The sequence below is a fragment of the Oncorhynchus keta genome, chromosome 8 (assembly GCF_023373465.1).
Source record: "Oncorhynchus keta strain PuntledgeMale-10-30-2019 chromosome 8, Oket_V2, whole genome shotgun sequence".
Classification (NCBI taxonomy): domain Eukaryota; kingdom Metazoa; phylum Chordata; class Actinopteri; order Salmoniformes; family Salmonidae; genus Oncorhynchus; species Oncorhynchus keta.
In genome coordinates this window covers 29,717,001-29,735,232 of record NC_068428.1, presented here as the reverse complement: position 1 = coordinate 29,735,232, position 18,232 = coordinate 29,717,001, and the positions used below count along the sequence as shown (strand labels likewise).

The window sequence follows — 18,232 nt, the reverse complement described above, 5'->3', positions numbered from 1 at the left end:
GAATAAACACTGAATCAAAGCAGCTAATCAAACCCAACTCAAAAAACAGACACAACTCTCACAATCAAAGAGGTCACTTCATTTTTCCAAGACATTGTTCACAGTTTTATTTGAAATCATTTTAGTGTGTGTATATATATATATATATATATATAACATTTTTTTTTACCAGGAAGCACTTGGTCATAAAAGGAAATAGTAAAACAAACAATACTTCACCATATCGTTGCAGCCAAGAAACATTTTATTAACAACATGATCACAAATACTGTGGTGTATTATTCTTTTTTTGCTCATAAGATTGCAATATCCAAAGAGCAATAGTTTATATACCACCCTCTCTTTCAGGTTCAAGACCTGTTTTAAAAAATCTTTCAGTCAGTGATTACACACACACAATTGTGTTTGGCGAAAAAGGATACAAAACTCTGTAAAAATGTTGAGGTCAGGTCATGAGAAATAAATCCGTATGTGCTTATAATTGTATTTTAAAACAAAATCAAAAGAGAAAAAAAAATTACAATATCAAATATAAAAGGCTGACATAAAATGATTATCATCAGTGTCATTATAATAATAATTTTGTTACTATTGTCGTCACTAAAACTGCTACTACTTATATTCACACCATTACATCTACAATAATACAAATAATAGTCATATTAATGACAATGATAGTAATAATAATGTCAAACAAACATTTTATAAATAAAAACTCCTAGAAAACCAAGATGTTACTTAATTGAATTTCATAATTGTTTCCTTTAAGACGGGAAACAGACAGTAAACATTGGTTACCGATGGACAGATAGAGAAAGAAAAAAGAGAAAAACAAGACCATAGAAAGTGAAAAAAATCAGTGCGAGAGTGTCCTCCATCTATCCCATTCTTCTAAACGTAACGTAAACAAACTGTTCCTGTAGTGTTACAGCAACATTGTCACGTTGCTTTAACATCACAGCAACGTAGAATAAATAAATGGTTGTAGTTCGGGCCTCGATCCTCTCCTTGCCTCCTCAGACACAGCAGTGGTTGCCGTGGGGACAATGGTTCCAAAATGTACATGACAGATTATGTCGTGCTGATTCTGCTCAGTTCTTGTCTAATGACTGGAAGAGAGAGGAGACACAACAGGAGTGTTACAAGTCTTGTCATGGAGATAATATTTGTTGTCCTGTCAGAGACCAACTAGTATATCAGCAGTATTACTTTGAGTTTATATGTCTCTGACGCCATCTGGAGGATAACATGTCTCACTTCTCCTTCTCTTCCAATAGCAACCTCATTTGGTCAGTTCCAAACATAAGTGCAGTAAACTACATACTATAGAGATATTAGCCACAGACAGTACATTTCCTATCGAGACATTCTTGGATGAAGTGAATGAGGAACTCAGAGAGATAACGCACCATCAATGATCTCATCCTTCACCTTGTGTAATTCACGAACAACTTCTTCCAAGATTTCCTGTTCAAAATATAAAAGTGAATCATAACAGGTATATGTTTTCATATTCACAAAGTGCATGTGCCAATAATTCACTTCAGGGCTCCTTACCTGCTTCATTCTGTCAAAGTCTAAGGCATCTGTGTCGCTGCTACTCCCCACAGGTCGTACCCTACAGAAACCAAGGAAAACACTCTCACACAACATAGTATCTAAATATATTTATTTTTACAAATGAGAGTAAGCATGCAATATAAAATTATAAGTGCACAAATAATGCATTAAGTGTACAGATAGAAATGTGTACAGTCCTTTACACAGTTAACCAGCCAATCCCTTGATTACATAACCTAATTTTAAGACCTAAATTGGCAGACTAACTTGGTCCGTCAAGTTTCTCACCTTGATACCAGTGATGACCTCTCTGCAGAGTTGGCTCTGTCCCATGGCTTCTTCACACCATCTGAGAGCGGAAGGAGAAGAGAAGACGGGTCAGGATAGGAAAAACATTACCTCAACATGTACATTTTATTGTGTTTGTGTATACCGCTCAAAAAAATAAAGGGAACACTTAAACAACACAATGTAACTCCAAGTCAATCACACTTCTGTGAAATCAAACTGTCCACTTAGGAAGCAACACTGATTGACAATACATTTCACATGCTGTTGTGCAAATGGAATAGACAACAGGTTGAAATTATAGGCAATTAGCAAGACACCCCCAATAAAGGAGTGGTTCTGCAGGTGGTGACCACAGACCACTTCTCAGTTCCTATGTTTCCTGGCTGATGTCTTGGTCACTTTTGAATGCTGGCGGTGCTTTCACTCTAGTGGTAGCATGAGACGGAGTCTACAACCCACTTTAGTGGCTCAGGTAGTGCAGCTCATCCAGGATGGCACATCAATGCGAGCTGTGGCAAGAAGGTTTGCTTTGTCTGTCAGCGTAGTGTCCAGAGCATGGAGGCGCTACCAGGAGACAGGCCAGTACATCAGGAGATGTGGAGGAGGCCGTAGGAGGGCAACAACCCAGCAGCAGGACCGCTACCTCCACCTTTGTGCAAGGAGGAGCAGGGGGAGCACTGCCAGAGCCCTGCAAAATGACCTCCAGCAGGCCACAAATGTGCATGTGTCTGCTCAAACGGTCAGAAACAGACTCCATGACGGTGGTATGAGGGCCCGGCGTCCACAGGTGGGGGTTGTGCTTACAGCCCAACACCGTGCAGGACGTTTGGCATTTGCCAGAGAACACCAAGATTGGCAAATTCGCCACTGGCCCCCTGTGCTCTTCACAGATGAAAGCAGGTTCTCACTGAGCACATGTGACAGATGTGACAGAGTCTGGAGACGCCGTGGAGAACGTTCTGCTGCCTGCAACATCCTCCAGCATGACCGGTTTGGTGGCATTTCTTTGGGGGGCCGCACAGCCCTCCATGTGCTTGCCAGAGGTAGCCTGGCTGCCATTAGGTACCGAGATGAGATCCTCAGACATCTTGTGAGACCATACGCTGGTGCGGTTGGCCCTGGGTTCCTCCTAATGCAAGACAATGTGAGACCTCATGTGGCTGGAGTGTGTCAGCAGTTCCTGCAAGAGGAAGGCATTGATGCTATGGACTGGCCCGCCCGTTCCCCAGACCTGAATCCAATTGAGCACATCTGGGACATCATGTCTTGCTCCATCCACCAACGCCACAAGAGCAAGACATGATGTCCCAGATGTGCTCAATTGGATTCAGGTCTGGGGAACAGGCGGGCCAGTCCATAGCATCAATGCCTTCCTCTTGCAGGAACTGCTGACACACTCCAGCCACATGAGGTCTCGCATTGTTGCACCACAGACTGTCCAGGAGTTGGCGGATGCTTTAGTCCAGGTCTGGGAGGAGATCCCTCAGGAGACCATCCGCCACCTCATCAGGAGCATGCCCAGGCATTGTAGGGAGGTCATACAGGCACGTGGAGGCCACACACACTACTGAGCCTCATTTGGACTTGTTTTAAGGACATTACATCAAATTTGGATCAGCCTGTAGTGTAGTGGATCAGCCTGCACTTTAATTTTGAGTGTGACTCCAAATCCAGACCTCCATGGGTTGATAAATTTGATTTCCTTTGATCATTTTTGTGTGATTTTGTTGTCAGCACATTCAACTATGTAAAGAAAAAATTACTTAATAAGAATATTTCATTCATTCAGATCTAGGATGTGTTATTTTAGTGTTCCCTTTATTTTTTTGAGCAGTATATATATATATATATATATATATATATATATATATATATATATATATATATATATATATATATTGTGTTGTTCTTGTGTACTATACATTGTGGTATATTTGTGTTGTATACATCTGAAACCCTACCTCTTCAAGGAGGCTCTTAAATAAACCTCAGGCCCCAAAAATACACTTGTCTTTTCCTACTAGCACTGACTCTGCTGATAACTACTTTATGGAGGGAAAATGTGTCTGTTATGGCTGTGATATGTGGTTGTCTCATCTCGCTATCTTAAGATGAATGCACTAATTGTATGTTGCGTTTGCAATAAGAGCATCTGCTAAATGACAAGAATTGAAATGTATATATATATATATATAAACTGTATATGACTGGAGTACCTGTGGCGTTCTGTCCACCCTTGATGCCGGGGGAAGGGGACCTATTGGGGTCATCCTGCAAAACAACAGGACAAATATATTGACGTCAACTAAGGAGAAGTGAGTCATAAATGTAATGATAAAAGAGTCATAAGTCACTGTAACATTAGTTAGCATCACTCACGATTTGGTTGTCCTCAGGCTTCTCTGATGCTGCTTTCCTTCTGAGGGCAAGAAGAAGCCTCAAGTCAGAGCCTCATTCAGTTTGATATCAAAGTTGTACATTCAATATGTCTGACGGTCCCCTCCACATATGACTAGACTTTATTTTGAATAGAAATGTCTGTCCTAACTAGAGGGCTACGTTTCTGTGGGACCTGCAGGACCAGATTGAGATCATTGCGGCGCTGTCGGCATGTTTCATGCTGCAGTTGGGTCAGACAGGCAACTTTGAGATGAAAATATTTTTGTTGTCCCGCAGATGATTTGTAAACGTTCATCTTTCTGCTTTGTATACGTCAGCATACTTACTGTATTAAAATCACATATTTGTTGCATTATTCACATACTCAGAATTCGCTGCTTCAAGTTAAGTAGCCTACCTCTCCTTTCCTAGTTGGGAGTGCAAGATCAAGTGCACCTAGTATACACTACCGGTCAAAAGTTTTAGAACACCTACTCATTCAAGGGTTTTTCTTTATTTGGACTATTTTCTACATTGTAGAATAATAGTGAAGAGATCAAAACTTTGAACTAACACATCATGTAGTAACCAAAAAAGTGTTAAACAAATCTAAATACAGTGCCTTGCGAAAGTATTCGGCCCCCTTGAACTTTGCGACCTTTTGCCACATTTCAGGCTTCAAACATAAAGATATAAAACTATTTTTTTGTGAAGAATCAACAACAAGTGGGACACAATCATGAAGTGGAACGACGTTTATTGGATATTTCAAACTTTTTTAACAAATCAAAAACTGAAAAATTGGGCGTGCAAAATTATTCAGCCCCTTTACTTTCAGTGCAGCAAACTCTCTCCAGAAGTTCAGTGAGGATCTCTGAATGATCCAATGTTGACCTAAATGACTAATGATGATAAATACAATCCACCTGTGTGTAATCAAGTCTCCGTATAAATACACCTGCACTGTGATAGTCTCAGAGGTCCGTTAAAAGCGCAGAGAGCATCATGAAGAACAAGGAACACACCAGGCAGGTCCGAGATACTGTTGTGAAGAAGTTTAAAGCCGGATTTGGGTACAAAAAGATTTCCCAAGCTTTAAACATCCCAAGGAGCACTGTGCAAGCGATAATATTGAAATGGAATGAGTATCAGACCACTGCAAATCTACCAAGACCTGGCCATCCCTCTAAACTTTCAGCTCATACAAGGAGAAGACTGATCAGAGATGCAGCCAAGAGGCCCATGATCACTCTGGATGAACTGCAGAGATCTACAGCTGAGGTGGGAGACTCTGTCCATATGACAACAATCAGTCGTATATTGCACAAATCTGGCCTTTATGGAAGAGTGGCAAGAAGAAAGCCATTTCTTAAAGATATCCATAAAAAGTGTTGTTTAAAGTTTGCCACAAGCCACCTGGGAGACACACAAAATATGTGGAAGAAGGTGCTCTGGTCAGATGAAACCAAAATTGAACTTTTTGGCAACAATGCAAAACGTTATGTTTGGCGTAAAAGCAACACCCTGAACACACCATCCCCACTGTCAAACATGGTGGTGGCAGCATCATGGTTTGGGCCTCCTTTTCTTCAGCAGGGACAGGGAAGATGGTTAAAATTGATGGGAAGATGACAAATACAGGACCATTCTGGAAGAAAACCTGATGGAGTCTGCAAAAGACCTGAGACTGGGATGGAGATTTGTCTTCCAACAAGACAATGATCCAAAACATAAAGCAAAATCTACAATGGAATGGTTCAAAAATAAACATATCCAGGTGTTAGAATGGCCAAGTCAAAGTCCAGACCTGAATCCAATCGAGAATCTGTGGAAAGAACTGAAAACTGCTGTTCACAAATGCTCTCCATCCAACCTCACTGAGCTCGAGCTGTTTTGCAAGGAGGAATGGGAAAAAATATCAGTCTCTCGATGTGCAAAACTGATAGAGACATACCCCAAGCGACTTACAGCTGTAATCACAGCAAAAGGTGGCGCTACAAAGTATTAACTTAAGGGGGCTGAATAATTTTGCACGCCCAATTTTTCAGTTTTTGATTTGTTAAAAAAGTTTGAAATATCCAATAAATGTTGTTCCACTTCATGATTGTGTCTCTCTTGTTGTTGATTCTTCACAAAAAAATACAGTTTTATATCTTTATGTTTGAAGCCTGAAATGTGGCAAAAGGTCGCAAAGTTCAAGGGGGCCGAATACTTTCGCAAGGCACTGTATATCTTATATTTGAGATTGCTCAAATAGCCAGAGTGGCTATTGCCCTATGATTTGCCTTGATGACAGTTTTGCACACTCTTGGCATTCTCTCAACCAGCTTCACCTGGAATGCTTTCCAACAGTCTTGAAGGAGTTCCCACATATGCTGAGTACTTGTTGGCTGCTTTGTCTTCACTCTGCCTTCCAACTCATCCCAAACCCTCTCAATTTGGTTGAGATCGGGGGATTGTGGAGGCCAGGTTATCTGATGCAGCACTCCATCACTCCTTGGTAAAATAGCCCTTACACAGCCTAGAGGTGTGTTGGATCATTGTCCTGTTGAAAAACAAATGATAGTTCCACAAAGCGCAAACCAGATGGGATGGTGATCCCTGCAGAATGCTGTGGTAGCCATGCTGGTTAAGTGTGCCTTGAATTCAAAATAAATCATAGACAGTGTCACCAGCAAAGCACCCCCACACCATAACACCTCCTCCTCCATGCTTTATGGTGGGAAATACACATGCGGAGATCATCCGTTCACCCACACAGCGTCTCACAAAAACATGGCGGTTGGAACCAAAAATCTAAAATTTGGACTCCAGACCAAAGGACAAATTTCCACCGGTCTGATGTCCATTGCTCGTGTTTCTTGGCCCAAGCAAGTCTCTTCTTATTATTGGTGTCCTTTAGTAGTGATTTCTTTGCAGAAATTCAACAACGAAGGCCTGATTCATACAGTTTCCTCTGAACAGTTAATGTTGAGATGTGTCTGTTACCTAAACTCTGTGAAGCATTTATTTGGGCTGCAATTTCGGAGGCTGGTAACTCTAATGAACTTATCCTCTGCAGCAGAGGTAACTCTGGGTTTTCTATTCCTGTGGCAGTCCTCATGAGAGCCTTTTAATTTTCAATAAATATTGATTACCCAATGATGTGTATGTGCACATAAAAGGTAGGCTACATCCTATATGCAAAACGTAGCTCAAAATAAGTGGAAGTGTGTACTCTAATCATTCTTGTTGCTTCAAGGTCAGTAGCCATACATGTGAGATAAGGTGTGCGTTTGATCTCAATTAAATAGTTGATATTGGTGCCGGAGGGGATGGCTGCCGTTTTACATGCGCCTAACTGTGCTATTTTGTTAGTTTTTTCCACACTGTTTGTCATTGATTTGGTCCATAATGTTGCTGCTAGCGTCTCTTATGGCCGAAAAGAGCTTCTGGATATCAGAACAACGATTACTCACCTCGACGCAAAGCATATACTGCTTCCCTGAGACCAAGCCCAAATCCCGTCATTCGTGTGGAGAAAATACGAAAATACAGGGGGTGGAGATCAGGGTGCCTTGTGAGAATTTGTTGGAGAGTGGGTAACCTGCCTCTACCATCCGTTCTATTTGCCAACGTGCAATCACTGGAAAATAAACTGGATGATCTCCGTTCGAGACTATCCTACCAACGGAACATTAAAAATGGAAATATCTATGTTTCACCAAGTCGTGGCTGAACGACGACACAGATAATATAGAGCTGGCTGGGTTTTCCATGCATCGGCAGGACAGAACAGCAACGTCTGGTAAGACGAGGGGTGAGGGTGTGTGTATATTTGTCAATAACAGCTGATGCGCGATGTCTAATATTAAAGAAGTCTCGAGGTATTATCGCCCATTGACTTTTTGTCCTTCAGCCATTTTGCCACAACTTTGGAAGTATGCTTCGGGTCATTGTCCATTTGGAAGACCCATTTATGACCAAGCTTTAACTTCCTGACTGATGTCTTGAGATGTTGCTTCAATATATCCACATAATTTTCCTTCTTCATGATTCGAAGTGCACCAGTCCCTCCTGCAGCAAAGCACCCCCACAACATGATCCTGCCACCCCCGTTCTTCACGATTGGGATGGTGTTCTTAAGGCTTGCATGTTTTCCTCCAAACATAACGATGGTCACTATGGCCAAACAGTTCTATTTTTGTTTCATCAGACCAGATGACATTTCTCCAGAAAGTACGATTGTTGTCCCCATGTGCAGTTGCAAACCGTAGTCTGGCTTTTTTATGGCGATTTTGGAGCAGTGGCTTCTTCCTTGCTGAGCGGCCTTTCAGGTTCTGTCGATATAGGACTCGTTTTACTGTGGATATAGATACTTTTGTACCTGTTTCCTCCAGCATCTTCACAAGGTCCTTTGCTGTAGTTCTGGCATTTGGAAATTGCTCCCAAGGATGATCCAGACTTGGCTGATTTATTTTGATTTTCCCATGATGTCAAGCAAAGAGGCAGTTAGTTTGAAGGTAGGCCTTTAAATACATCCACAGGTACACCTCCAATTGACTTAAACTATGTCAATTAGCCTATCAAAAGCCATGACATGATTTTCCAGAATTTACCAAGCTGTTTATAGGCACAGTCAACTTAGTGTATGTACGCTTCTGACCCACTGGAATTGTGATACAGTGAAATAAATTAAATAATCTGTGTGTAAATAATTGTTGGAAAAATGACTTGTGTCATGCATGAAGTAGATGTCCTAACCGACTTGTCAAAACTATAGTATGATAACAAGAAATGTGTGGAATTGGTTGAAAAACAAGTTTTAATGACTCCAACCTAAGTGTATGTAAACTTTCAACTTCGAATGTACATTTTTCAAGCACACCACCATAGTCCCTGTGCCAAAGAAAGTGAAGGTAACCTGCCTAAATGACTACTGCCCCGTAGCACTCACGTCAGTAGCCATGAAGTGCTTTGAAAGGCTGGTCATGACTCACATCAACACCGTCATCCCGGAAACCCTAGACCCACTCCAATTCACATACCGCCCCCAACAGATTCACAGATGACGCAATTTCAATCGCACTCCATACTGCTATGTGAGAATGCTGTTCATTGACTACAGCTCAACGTTCAACACCATAGTTCCCACAAAGCTCATCACTAAGCTAAGGACCCTGGGACTAAACACCTCCCTCTGCAACTGGATCCTGGACTTCCTGACGAGCTGCCCCCAGGTTGTAAAGTTAGGCAACAACACATCTGCCATGCTGATCCTCAACACTGGGGCCCCTCAGGGGTACATGCTTAGTCCCCTCCTGTACTCCCTGTTCACCCACGACTGTGTGGCCAAGCACGACATCAACACCATCATTAAGTTTGCTGACGACACAACAGTGGAAGGCCTGATCACCGACAACAATGAGACAGCCTATTGCAGGCCTGGGCAACTCCAGTCCTCGGGGGCCTGATTGTTGTCACACTTTTTCCCCAGTCCCAGCTAACACAACTGACTCCAATAATCAACTAATCATAATCTTCATGTTAAGAATGCAATTAGTTTAAATCAGGTGTGTTTTCTAGGGATGGCGGAAAAATGTGACACCAATCAGGCCCCAGAGGACTGGAATTGCTCAGGCTTGGCCTATAGGGAGGAGGTCTGAGACCTGGCAGTGTGGTGCCAGGACAACAATGTGAGCAAGACAAAAGAGCTGATCATGGACTACAGGAAAAGGAGGGGGAATAGGCCCCCATTAAAACTGACAGGACTGTAGTGGAGCGGGTCGAGAGTTCCTTGGTGTCCACATCACCAACAAACTATCATGGTCCAAACTTATCAACACAGTCGTGAAGAGGGCACAACAACATATTTTCCCCTAAGGAGACTGAAAAGATTTGGCATGGGTCCCCAGATCTTCAAAAAGTTCAACAGCTACACCATCGAGAGCATCCTCACTGGTTGCATCACCGCCTGGTATGGCAACTGCTTGGCATCCGACTGTAAGGCGCTACAGAGGGTAGTGCGTATGGCCCAGTACATCACTGGGGCCAAGCTTCCTGCCATCCAGGACCTATATAATAAGCGGTGATAGAGGAAGGTCCCAAAAAATTGTCAACAATTCCAGTCACCCAAGTCACAGAAGACTGTTCTCTCTGCTATCGCATGGCAAGGGGTACCAGAGCGCCAAGTCTCGGTCCAAAAGGCTCCTTAACAGCTTCTACCTCCAAGCTATTACACTGTTGAACAATTTCCCCCCTTTATTTTACTAGTCCAACGCTCTAACCACTAGGCCACCCTGCCGCCCAAAACAAGGCTACCCTGCCGCCCCAAACAATTCATAAAATGGCCACCCGGACTATTTACATTGACACCCCCCCCATTTGTTTTTACACTGCTTTTACTCGCTGTTTATTATCTATGCATAGTCACTTTACCCCTACCTACATGTACAAATTACCTCAACTAACCTGTACCCCCACACATTGACTCGGTACTGGTACCCCCTGTATATAGCCTCATTATAGTTAACTTTTTACTTAAGTTTATTTAGTAAATATTTTCTTAACTCTATTACTTGAACTGCATTGTTGGTTAATAAGGCTACCCCTGATTACTGCCCCTTCTGGAGGAATTGGGTACCCATATAAAACATGATACATTTTTGTCAAAAGTTGCTAATATATGCAAATAAAAAATATTATCGAATAGAAAACCATCTAAAGCTTCTAAAACTGTTTAAATTTTGTCTCTATGTAAAGCAGAACTCTCAAAATCTGCATTCTCTCAAACTATCTCTTCTCATCTGAAAAGTTGGGTCACCTTTGACGTCATCGCAAACACCCTCCCCAAACAGTTACAGCGCCAGGAACAGTCTCCACGTGTTCAGCGTGATCTCAGCATTCAATGGGGCTTCTCATTGTGAGAATCGCCCGCTTGCGAGAATTTGAGCACGCGGTAAGCTCTCAGTCACTCAAAAAAACCTGTCACTTTTCTGTGCGCAATGGTCAAGTCCTCTCTCTTCTCCAAGATCGATTGAACGGTGCCTGTGTTTCTGTTTGTTCTCAAAATTGCTGTACACCTTTATAACATGTTAAAGCTTGATTATGAAGTTAGTTTGACAAGTTAACTCGACATATAATATATAATTTCGACGTTTTGGTGCGCATCCACTTCAATTTTTGCCTACATTTTGACCGAAATGCGTGTATTTTGAGAACTGAAAGACGCAGACTTGAAAACTAAACGCTGGTTTGGTGAGTATAATCTCTTCCAGTTCTGTTGATGGAAGAACAGCAAAGGTAAGGAAATATTTATGTGTTAATTTTGGGTTTCTGTCGACTCCAAGGTAGAGGAGCCAGAATGGTACTTTTGGAGCGCCGACTCCTAGTTTAGCCTAGTGAACTCTACCTGTAACGTTAAAAATACATGTAACACAGCGATTGCATTTAGAATAAGTGTATCTTCCTATACATATGTAAAACATGCATATTTAGTCAAAGTTTATGATGTGTATTCCTTGTTAGCTGACGTTATCTGCCGGAGCTATTTAATTTCTCCTCACATTTTAGTAGCATTTTTTGAACGATGCGTAATTGTAAACAGAGATTTATGGATATATATAGCATATTATTGAAAAAAAATGAATGTACTGTGTAACATGTTATATTACTGTCATCTGATGAAGATTTCAAAAGGTTAGTGAAATGATTTTTTTTTTAATCCTGCGTTTGTTGATTGCATATTTTTTCCTACTTGGCTATGCTAATGAGATATGTCTGCGGTGGTGGTTTGACATAAATATGTGCTATGTTTTCGCCGTAAAACATTTTAGAAATCTGACTTGCTGGGTAGATAAACAACTTGTTTATCTTTCATTTGAGCTATTTTACTTGTTAATGTGTGGAGGTTAAATATTTTTAGGAATATTTCTTGCGTTCCCTGCGCCACATTCCAGCTGGGGGGGTGGGGGCGCGTTCCCAAATGGGAACTGGTGTCTCTAACAGATTAAGGGCTTGTAAGTAAGCATTTTATGGTAAGGTGAGCACCTGTTGTATTCGGCGCATGTGACAAATAAAATGTGATTTGATTTGAGTAGGCTATAAATATAGCCAGTGCACGGGCAGAGAAGGACGGGAAGTTATCTTTCCAAGGAAATATACTTCATAAATATGATTCGGCTACAGTGTTCTATATTGCCTTGAAGTAAATATTGATCATTCATATTTGTCCGTCTGAAAATCGTCCCACTCCTAAAAGGTAGGGTATAAAATGTAGCTAATTGTAAAGTGCAAGTCTCTCCATCTCTGCTCTCTTCAAACTATGTCTAGCCTATTAGCTGATATAGCCCAGTAATAAAGATAGCATAATTTAATGGACTATGTGAGAATCTCTGTTAATTTAAAATATTTCTTAGGTTATTTTTCCGCATTTTGATATTCCCTATAGGGCCTAAAATCGCTGCGACCATGGCTACCAAGTGAGCTGCGTCACATACGCCTAAAATAACATTGCAGGACTGCGGTGGGGTTCGGGACCAGTTCTTGCGGTAGTGGGTAGGAGCCGGACAGAAAGCCAGTGGGTGTGGGAGGGTGCCGCATGAAAAGCTGCGGGTGTGGGTGGGAGCGGGATTAATAATTTAGTCCCGCACAGACCTGTAGTTCTAACTCTATGCTCTGAATAGGAATGCCTGCTCTAGTGTTTCTAACTCTATGCTCTGACCTCCGCGCCAGCAGAGCGTTCATCTCCTCCATCAGTCCTCCGCTGCCACCACTTGTCCGGTTGGCTTCGTTTTTGGTCCCCGATCCTGAAGAGTTAGAGTCCTCAGGCTGGAGAGAGAAGAGAGAGACACACACAGTATCTTAGGAGAAGATAGGACAGAGAGTGTTTTGTAACCTAGTTGTAAGAGGGAAAGGAAAGGGAAAGGGGGATACCTAGTCAGTTGTGTCTTCTGCATTTAACCCAACCCCTCTGGAGCACCAGTTAATGGTCTAAAGGGGCTTCCTTAACCTATTTCATCTTCACTGATATGAAAGAGCTGGGCTTGGTGAACATTGTGCTTTCACCTGTCCTACGTTGAGATCAGTGCAGATGAAGGAAAGAAGAGGAGGAGATAAGGTGATTTTAGACCAGTGGTCACCAACCTTTTCTGAGTCAAGATCACTGTCACAGTCAAAAAGCAAGCTGAGATTTACCGCTCACGACTTAACATTAACCTAATAAACATACAGTTCTGTAGGAATGAGGCTTCTGCAATTTCTTGATTTCCTGATTTCTTATTTTCTTGCACATTTGTCACACTTAAATGTTTCAGATCATCAAACAAATTTGACTATTACACAAAGATAACCCAAGTAAACACAAAATGCAGTTTTTAAGTGATCATTTTATTTATTAAGGGAAAAAAGCTATCCAAACCTTCATGGCCCTATGTGACAAAATAATTGCCCCCTTGTTAAATCATGAATTTACTGTGGTTAAATATATATATATTTTTTAAAGCTCAGTTCAATTTCACTAGCCACACCCAGGCCTGATTACTGCAAGGCCTGTTGAATCAAGAAATCACTTAAATAGAACCAGTCTGACAAAGCACCTGTCCCAAAAAGCAAAAAAAGCAAGACATCATGCCGCGATACAAAGAAATTCAGGAACAGTTGAGAAACAAAGTAATTGACTTCTATGAGTCTGGAAAGGGTTACAAATCCATTTCTAAAGATTTGGGATTCCAGTGAACCACGGTGAAAGCCATTATCCACAAATGGAGAAAATTTGGAACAGTGGTGAACCTTCCCAGGAGTGGCCGGCCTACCAAAATTACCCCAAGAGCGCAGCGACGACTCATCCAAGAGCTCACAAAAGAACCCACAACAACATCTAAAGAATTGCAGTCTTCACTTTCCTCAGTTAAGGTCAGTGTTCATGACTCAATCATAAGAAAGAGACTGTGCAAAAATGGCATCCATGGCAGAGTTTCAAGGCGAAAACCACCAAAAAGAACAAAGGTTTGTCTCAATTTTGGCAAAAAACATCTTGCTGATCCCCAAGACTTTAGGGGAAATATTCTGTGGATTGACGAGACAAAAGTTGAACTTTTGGAAGGTGTGCGTCACGTTATATCTCGCGTAAAAGTAACACAGCATTTCAGAAACAGAACATCATATCAACAGTCAAATATGGTGGTGGTAGTGAGATGGTCTGGGGCTGCTTTGCTGCTTCAGGACCTGGATGACTTGCTGTGATTGATGGAACCATGAATTCTGCTCTCTAACAAAAATTCCTGTACCTCAAGCTTAAGCACGCTTGGGTTCTGCAGCAGGACAATGATCCAAAACACACCAGCAAGTCCACCTCTGAATGGCTTAAAAAAACCGAAATGAAGGTTTTGGAGTGGCCTAGTCAAAGTCCGGACTTGAATCCGATTGAAATGCTGTGGCGTGACCTTAAGGCGGTTCATGCTCGAAAACCCTCCAATGTGGCTGAATTAAAACAAATCTGCAAAGAAGCGTGGGACAAAATTCCTCCACAGCGACGTGAAAGACTCAATGCCAGTTATCACAAATGCTTGATTGCAGTTGTTGCTGCTGAGGGTGGCACAACCAGTTATTAGGTTTAGTGGGCAATTACGTTTTCACATAGGGCCATGAAGGTTTGGATAGCTTTTTCCCTTAATAAATCAAATCATCACTTAAAAACAGCATTTTGTGTTTACTTGGGTTATCTTTGTGTAATATTTACATTTGTTTGATCTGAAACATTTAATTGTGACAAATGTGCAAAAAAAAAAAAGAAATCAGGAAGGGGAAAACAGTTTTTCACAGCACTGTAAATTCTAGGTCTGACAATATTGTTCTTCTCAGACCAGATTTCCAAACTCTAGCTTTGATGACAAAATAGATATGTATGTGTAGCATATGTGAGGCACAGCTGAGTATAAATTGAAATAATTTGCAAATAATTAGCTTTTATTTTATTTTATTTTACTGGACTGATGATGCCTGCATCTGATGGTCATGGGGCTTAAACGACAACTGGGAACTCGAGAAAATAATAAGATTAAATCATGACGTCAACTGGATAATCGTTCAAAACAATCTCTTTTTTTTCTTCCCTGAGTTCCCAGTTGTTTTGAATGAACTGAAGTCGGAGATGTCCTATTTACGAGTTCCCAGTTGTCTTGAATGAAATGAAGTCGGAGATGTCCTATTTACGAGTTCCCAGTTGTCTTGAATGAACTGAAGTCGGAGATGTCCTATTTACGAGTTCCCAGTTGTCTTGAATTAACTGAAGTCGGAGATGTCCTATTTACGAGTTCCCAGTTGTCTTGAATGAACTGAAGTCGGAGATGTCCTATTTACGAGTTCCCAGTTGTCTTGAAAGAACTGAATTCGGAGATGTCCTATTTACGAGTTCCCAGTTGTCTTGAATGAACTGAAGTCGGAGATGTCCTATTTATGAGTTCCCAGTTGTTTTGAACGCGTCATTAGTCTCAGTGGTGAGACTGACCAGAGAGAGGGAACACTGTGTTCCACCTCATGGCAAAATTGGAGTTGCACCGCATCTGCCTCATGTTGTTCCTATGACCAGAGAAAGTGAAATATTCATCCATATTAAAATAGACACGACGAGCTGCTAATAATAATAAAAACGCAGGACTATCGATACACTTGGCTACTAATTCATTGCAGCTACAGCGGGAGTGGTAGCATCAGGGGCACAACTTTCACTGGGAATGAGGGGGACATGACCCCCAACACCACACACACATTCTGAAATAGCATTTTTCCCACCCCGAGAGGTCGGGTAGGCTGTTTGGCGGTATCAGACGGCTGGATTTAGTAGGACCCTGCGGACACCACAGAGCGTAGGAACAGAGGCAGCTGTTGTCTGTGTGTGTGTGTATTGTGCTTTTTCTCCGAGTTGTTAAAGCAAGCTTATTTGACTGATGTAGCTGGCAGGGTAACTGCTGTTTGAGTTAACATAAAACATTTATTTATTCCTAGTGCTGAGTTAGTAGTGTAACTGATATGTTATGTTAGCTAATGCATTACATGTTTCATCCCCTCTCGAATGAGGTTCTGTCTGAAGTGCATGAACTAGCTAGTTAGCGAGCGAGTAGCTACCACAGCCAGTTCAGCTCTAGCTATCTGTCAGGAAGCAGTATCTTTCAGCTGTTGTGTTTATGGAAATGCTTTGTAGACCTTGTCCCGTTTCAACAGAAGTAAATTAACTTGGCAAATTTTGCCAGTTGATTTTTATTTTATTTTATTTTTTATTTCACCTTTATTTAACCAGGTAGGCTAGTTGAGAACAAGTTATCATTTGCAACTGCGACCTGGCCAAGATAAAGCATAGCAGTGTGAACAGACAACACAGAGTTACACATGGAGTAAACAATTAACAAGTCAATAACACAGTAGAAAAAAAGGGGAGTCTTTATACATTGTGTGCAAAAGTAATGAGGAGGTAGGCGAATAATTACAATTTTGATAAATGATCAGATGGTCATGTACAGGTAGAGATATTGGTGTGCAAAAGAGCAGAAAAGTAAATAAATAAAAACAGTATGGGGAAGGTAGGTGAAAATGGGTGGGTTGGCTTTAGGGTTAGCTGCTCAGATAGCAGATGTTTGAAGTTGGTGAGGAGATAAAACACTTCAGCGATTTTGCAATTCGTTCCAGTGGCAGCAGAGTACTGGTGCGGCCAAATAGGTGTTGGCTTTAGGGATGATCAGTGAGATACACCTGCTGGAGCGCGTGCTACGGATGGGTGTTGCCATCGTGACCAGTGAACTGAGATAAGGCGGAGCTTTACCTAGCATGGACTTGTAGATGACCTGGAGCCAGTGGGTCTGGCGACGAATATGTAGCGAGGGCCAGCCGACTAGAGCATTACAAGTCGCAGTGGTGGGTGGTATAAGGTGCTTTAGTGACAAAACGGATGGCACTGTGATAAACTGCATCCAGTTTGCTGAGTAGAGTGTTGGAAGCAATTTTGTAGATGACATCGCCAAAGTCGGGGATCGGTAGGATAGTCAGTTTTACTAGGGTAAGTTTGGCGGCGTGAGTGAAGGAGGCTTTGTTGCGGAATAGAAAGCCGACTCTTGATTTGATTTTCGATTGGAGATGTTTGATATGAGTCTGGAAGGAGAGTTTACAGTCTAGCCAGACTGGAAATGCCCAGGTATTTCTTACAGTCCCTCCACGCTAGTAGGGTGCTGTAAATCGCAAAGGTTTTGGCTATGTTGCCCACTTCACTAAAGTTATTAATGAATATAATTGAGCTTAAGGGCAATGAACCACAGGATTGGGCTTCTATCTGAGTCCACGTTGACTCTTGTCTGTTTGTGATCCATGTTAGCATGTTGCGGATTTGGGCAGACCAGTAGTACAATTGAAGGGAGGGAAGGGCAAGACCACCTTTAGATTCAGGTTTTGATAAAGTGGAAAACTTGATCCTAGGTTTTTTATTGCCCCATATAAATTTGGTGATGCTTTGTTTAGTTGTTTTGAAGAAGGAAACTGGGAGATAGCATGGGAGCATCTGAAATAAGTAGTTCAGTCTAGGGAGGACGTTCATACGGATTACATGAATTCTTCCTACTAAGCTAATTGGGAGGGAGATCCAGGTTTGGAGATCGTTCTTGATTCGATCCAGGAGTGGAAGATAATTTTCCTTAAAAAGGCTATTCAGATCTGGTGTTATGAAGATCCCGAGGTATTGAAACCCCTGTGTTTTCCATTGGAAAGGACAAGGTGTCTTCATAGAGCTGGCGAGTGTAATATTGAGAGGGCAGACAGTGGATTTGTTAAAATTGATCTTATAACCTGAAAACTTGCCATACTGAGCTATTGTGTCTAAAATGAGAGGGAGGGATTTCTCAGGGTTGGATATGTAGAGCAAGACATCATCTGCGTAAAGCGAAATCTTGTGCTGCAGGCCGCCTGCAGAAACACCCATAATACTTGGATTACTCCTTATCAGCTCTGCCAGAGGCTCCGCCCCCAACAAGTAGAGCAGCGG

At 41.8% G+C, this 18,232-nt stretch overlaps 1 protein-coding gene across 3 annotated transcripts in view; it reads right to left on the bottom strand.

Moving 5' to 3' along the window:
* Positions 1–92: 92 nt before the first annotated feature.
* LOC118387068 (ena/VASP-like protein) overlaps positions 93–18,232 on the bottom strand; it is a 225,124-nt gene continuing 206,984 nt past the window's right edge. For 2 of the 3 annotated variants that reach the window (XM_052523970.1, XM_052523967.1), the window contains exons 7-13: positions 12,932–13,038; positions 4,231–4,270; positions 4,068–4,122; positions 1,849–1,909; positions 1,558–1,618; positions 1,410–1,467; positions 93–1,109 (exon numbers count right to left, since the gene is read on the bottom strand). In XM_052523970.1, the coding sequence (XP_052379930.1) occupies positions 1,072–1,109; positions 1,410–1,467; positions 1,558–1,618; positions 1,849–1,909; positions 4,068–4,122; positions 4,231–4,270; positions 12,932–13,038 (420 nt within the window). In that variant the 3' untranslated portion in view covers positions 93–1,071. The remainder of the gene's footprint in view (positions 1,110–1,409; positions 1,468–1,557; positions 1,619–1,848; positions 1,910–4,067; positions 4,123–4,230; positions 4,271–12,931; positions 13,039–18,232) is intronic. The other variant, XM_052523969.1, reaches the window with a different exon arrangement.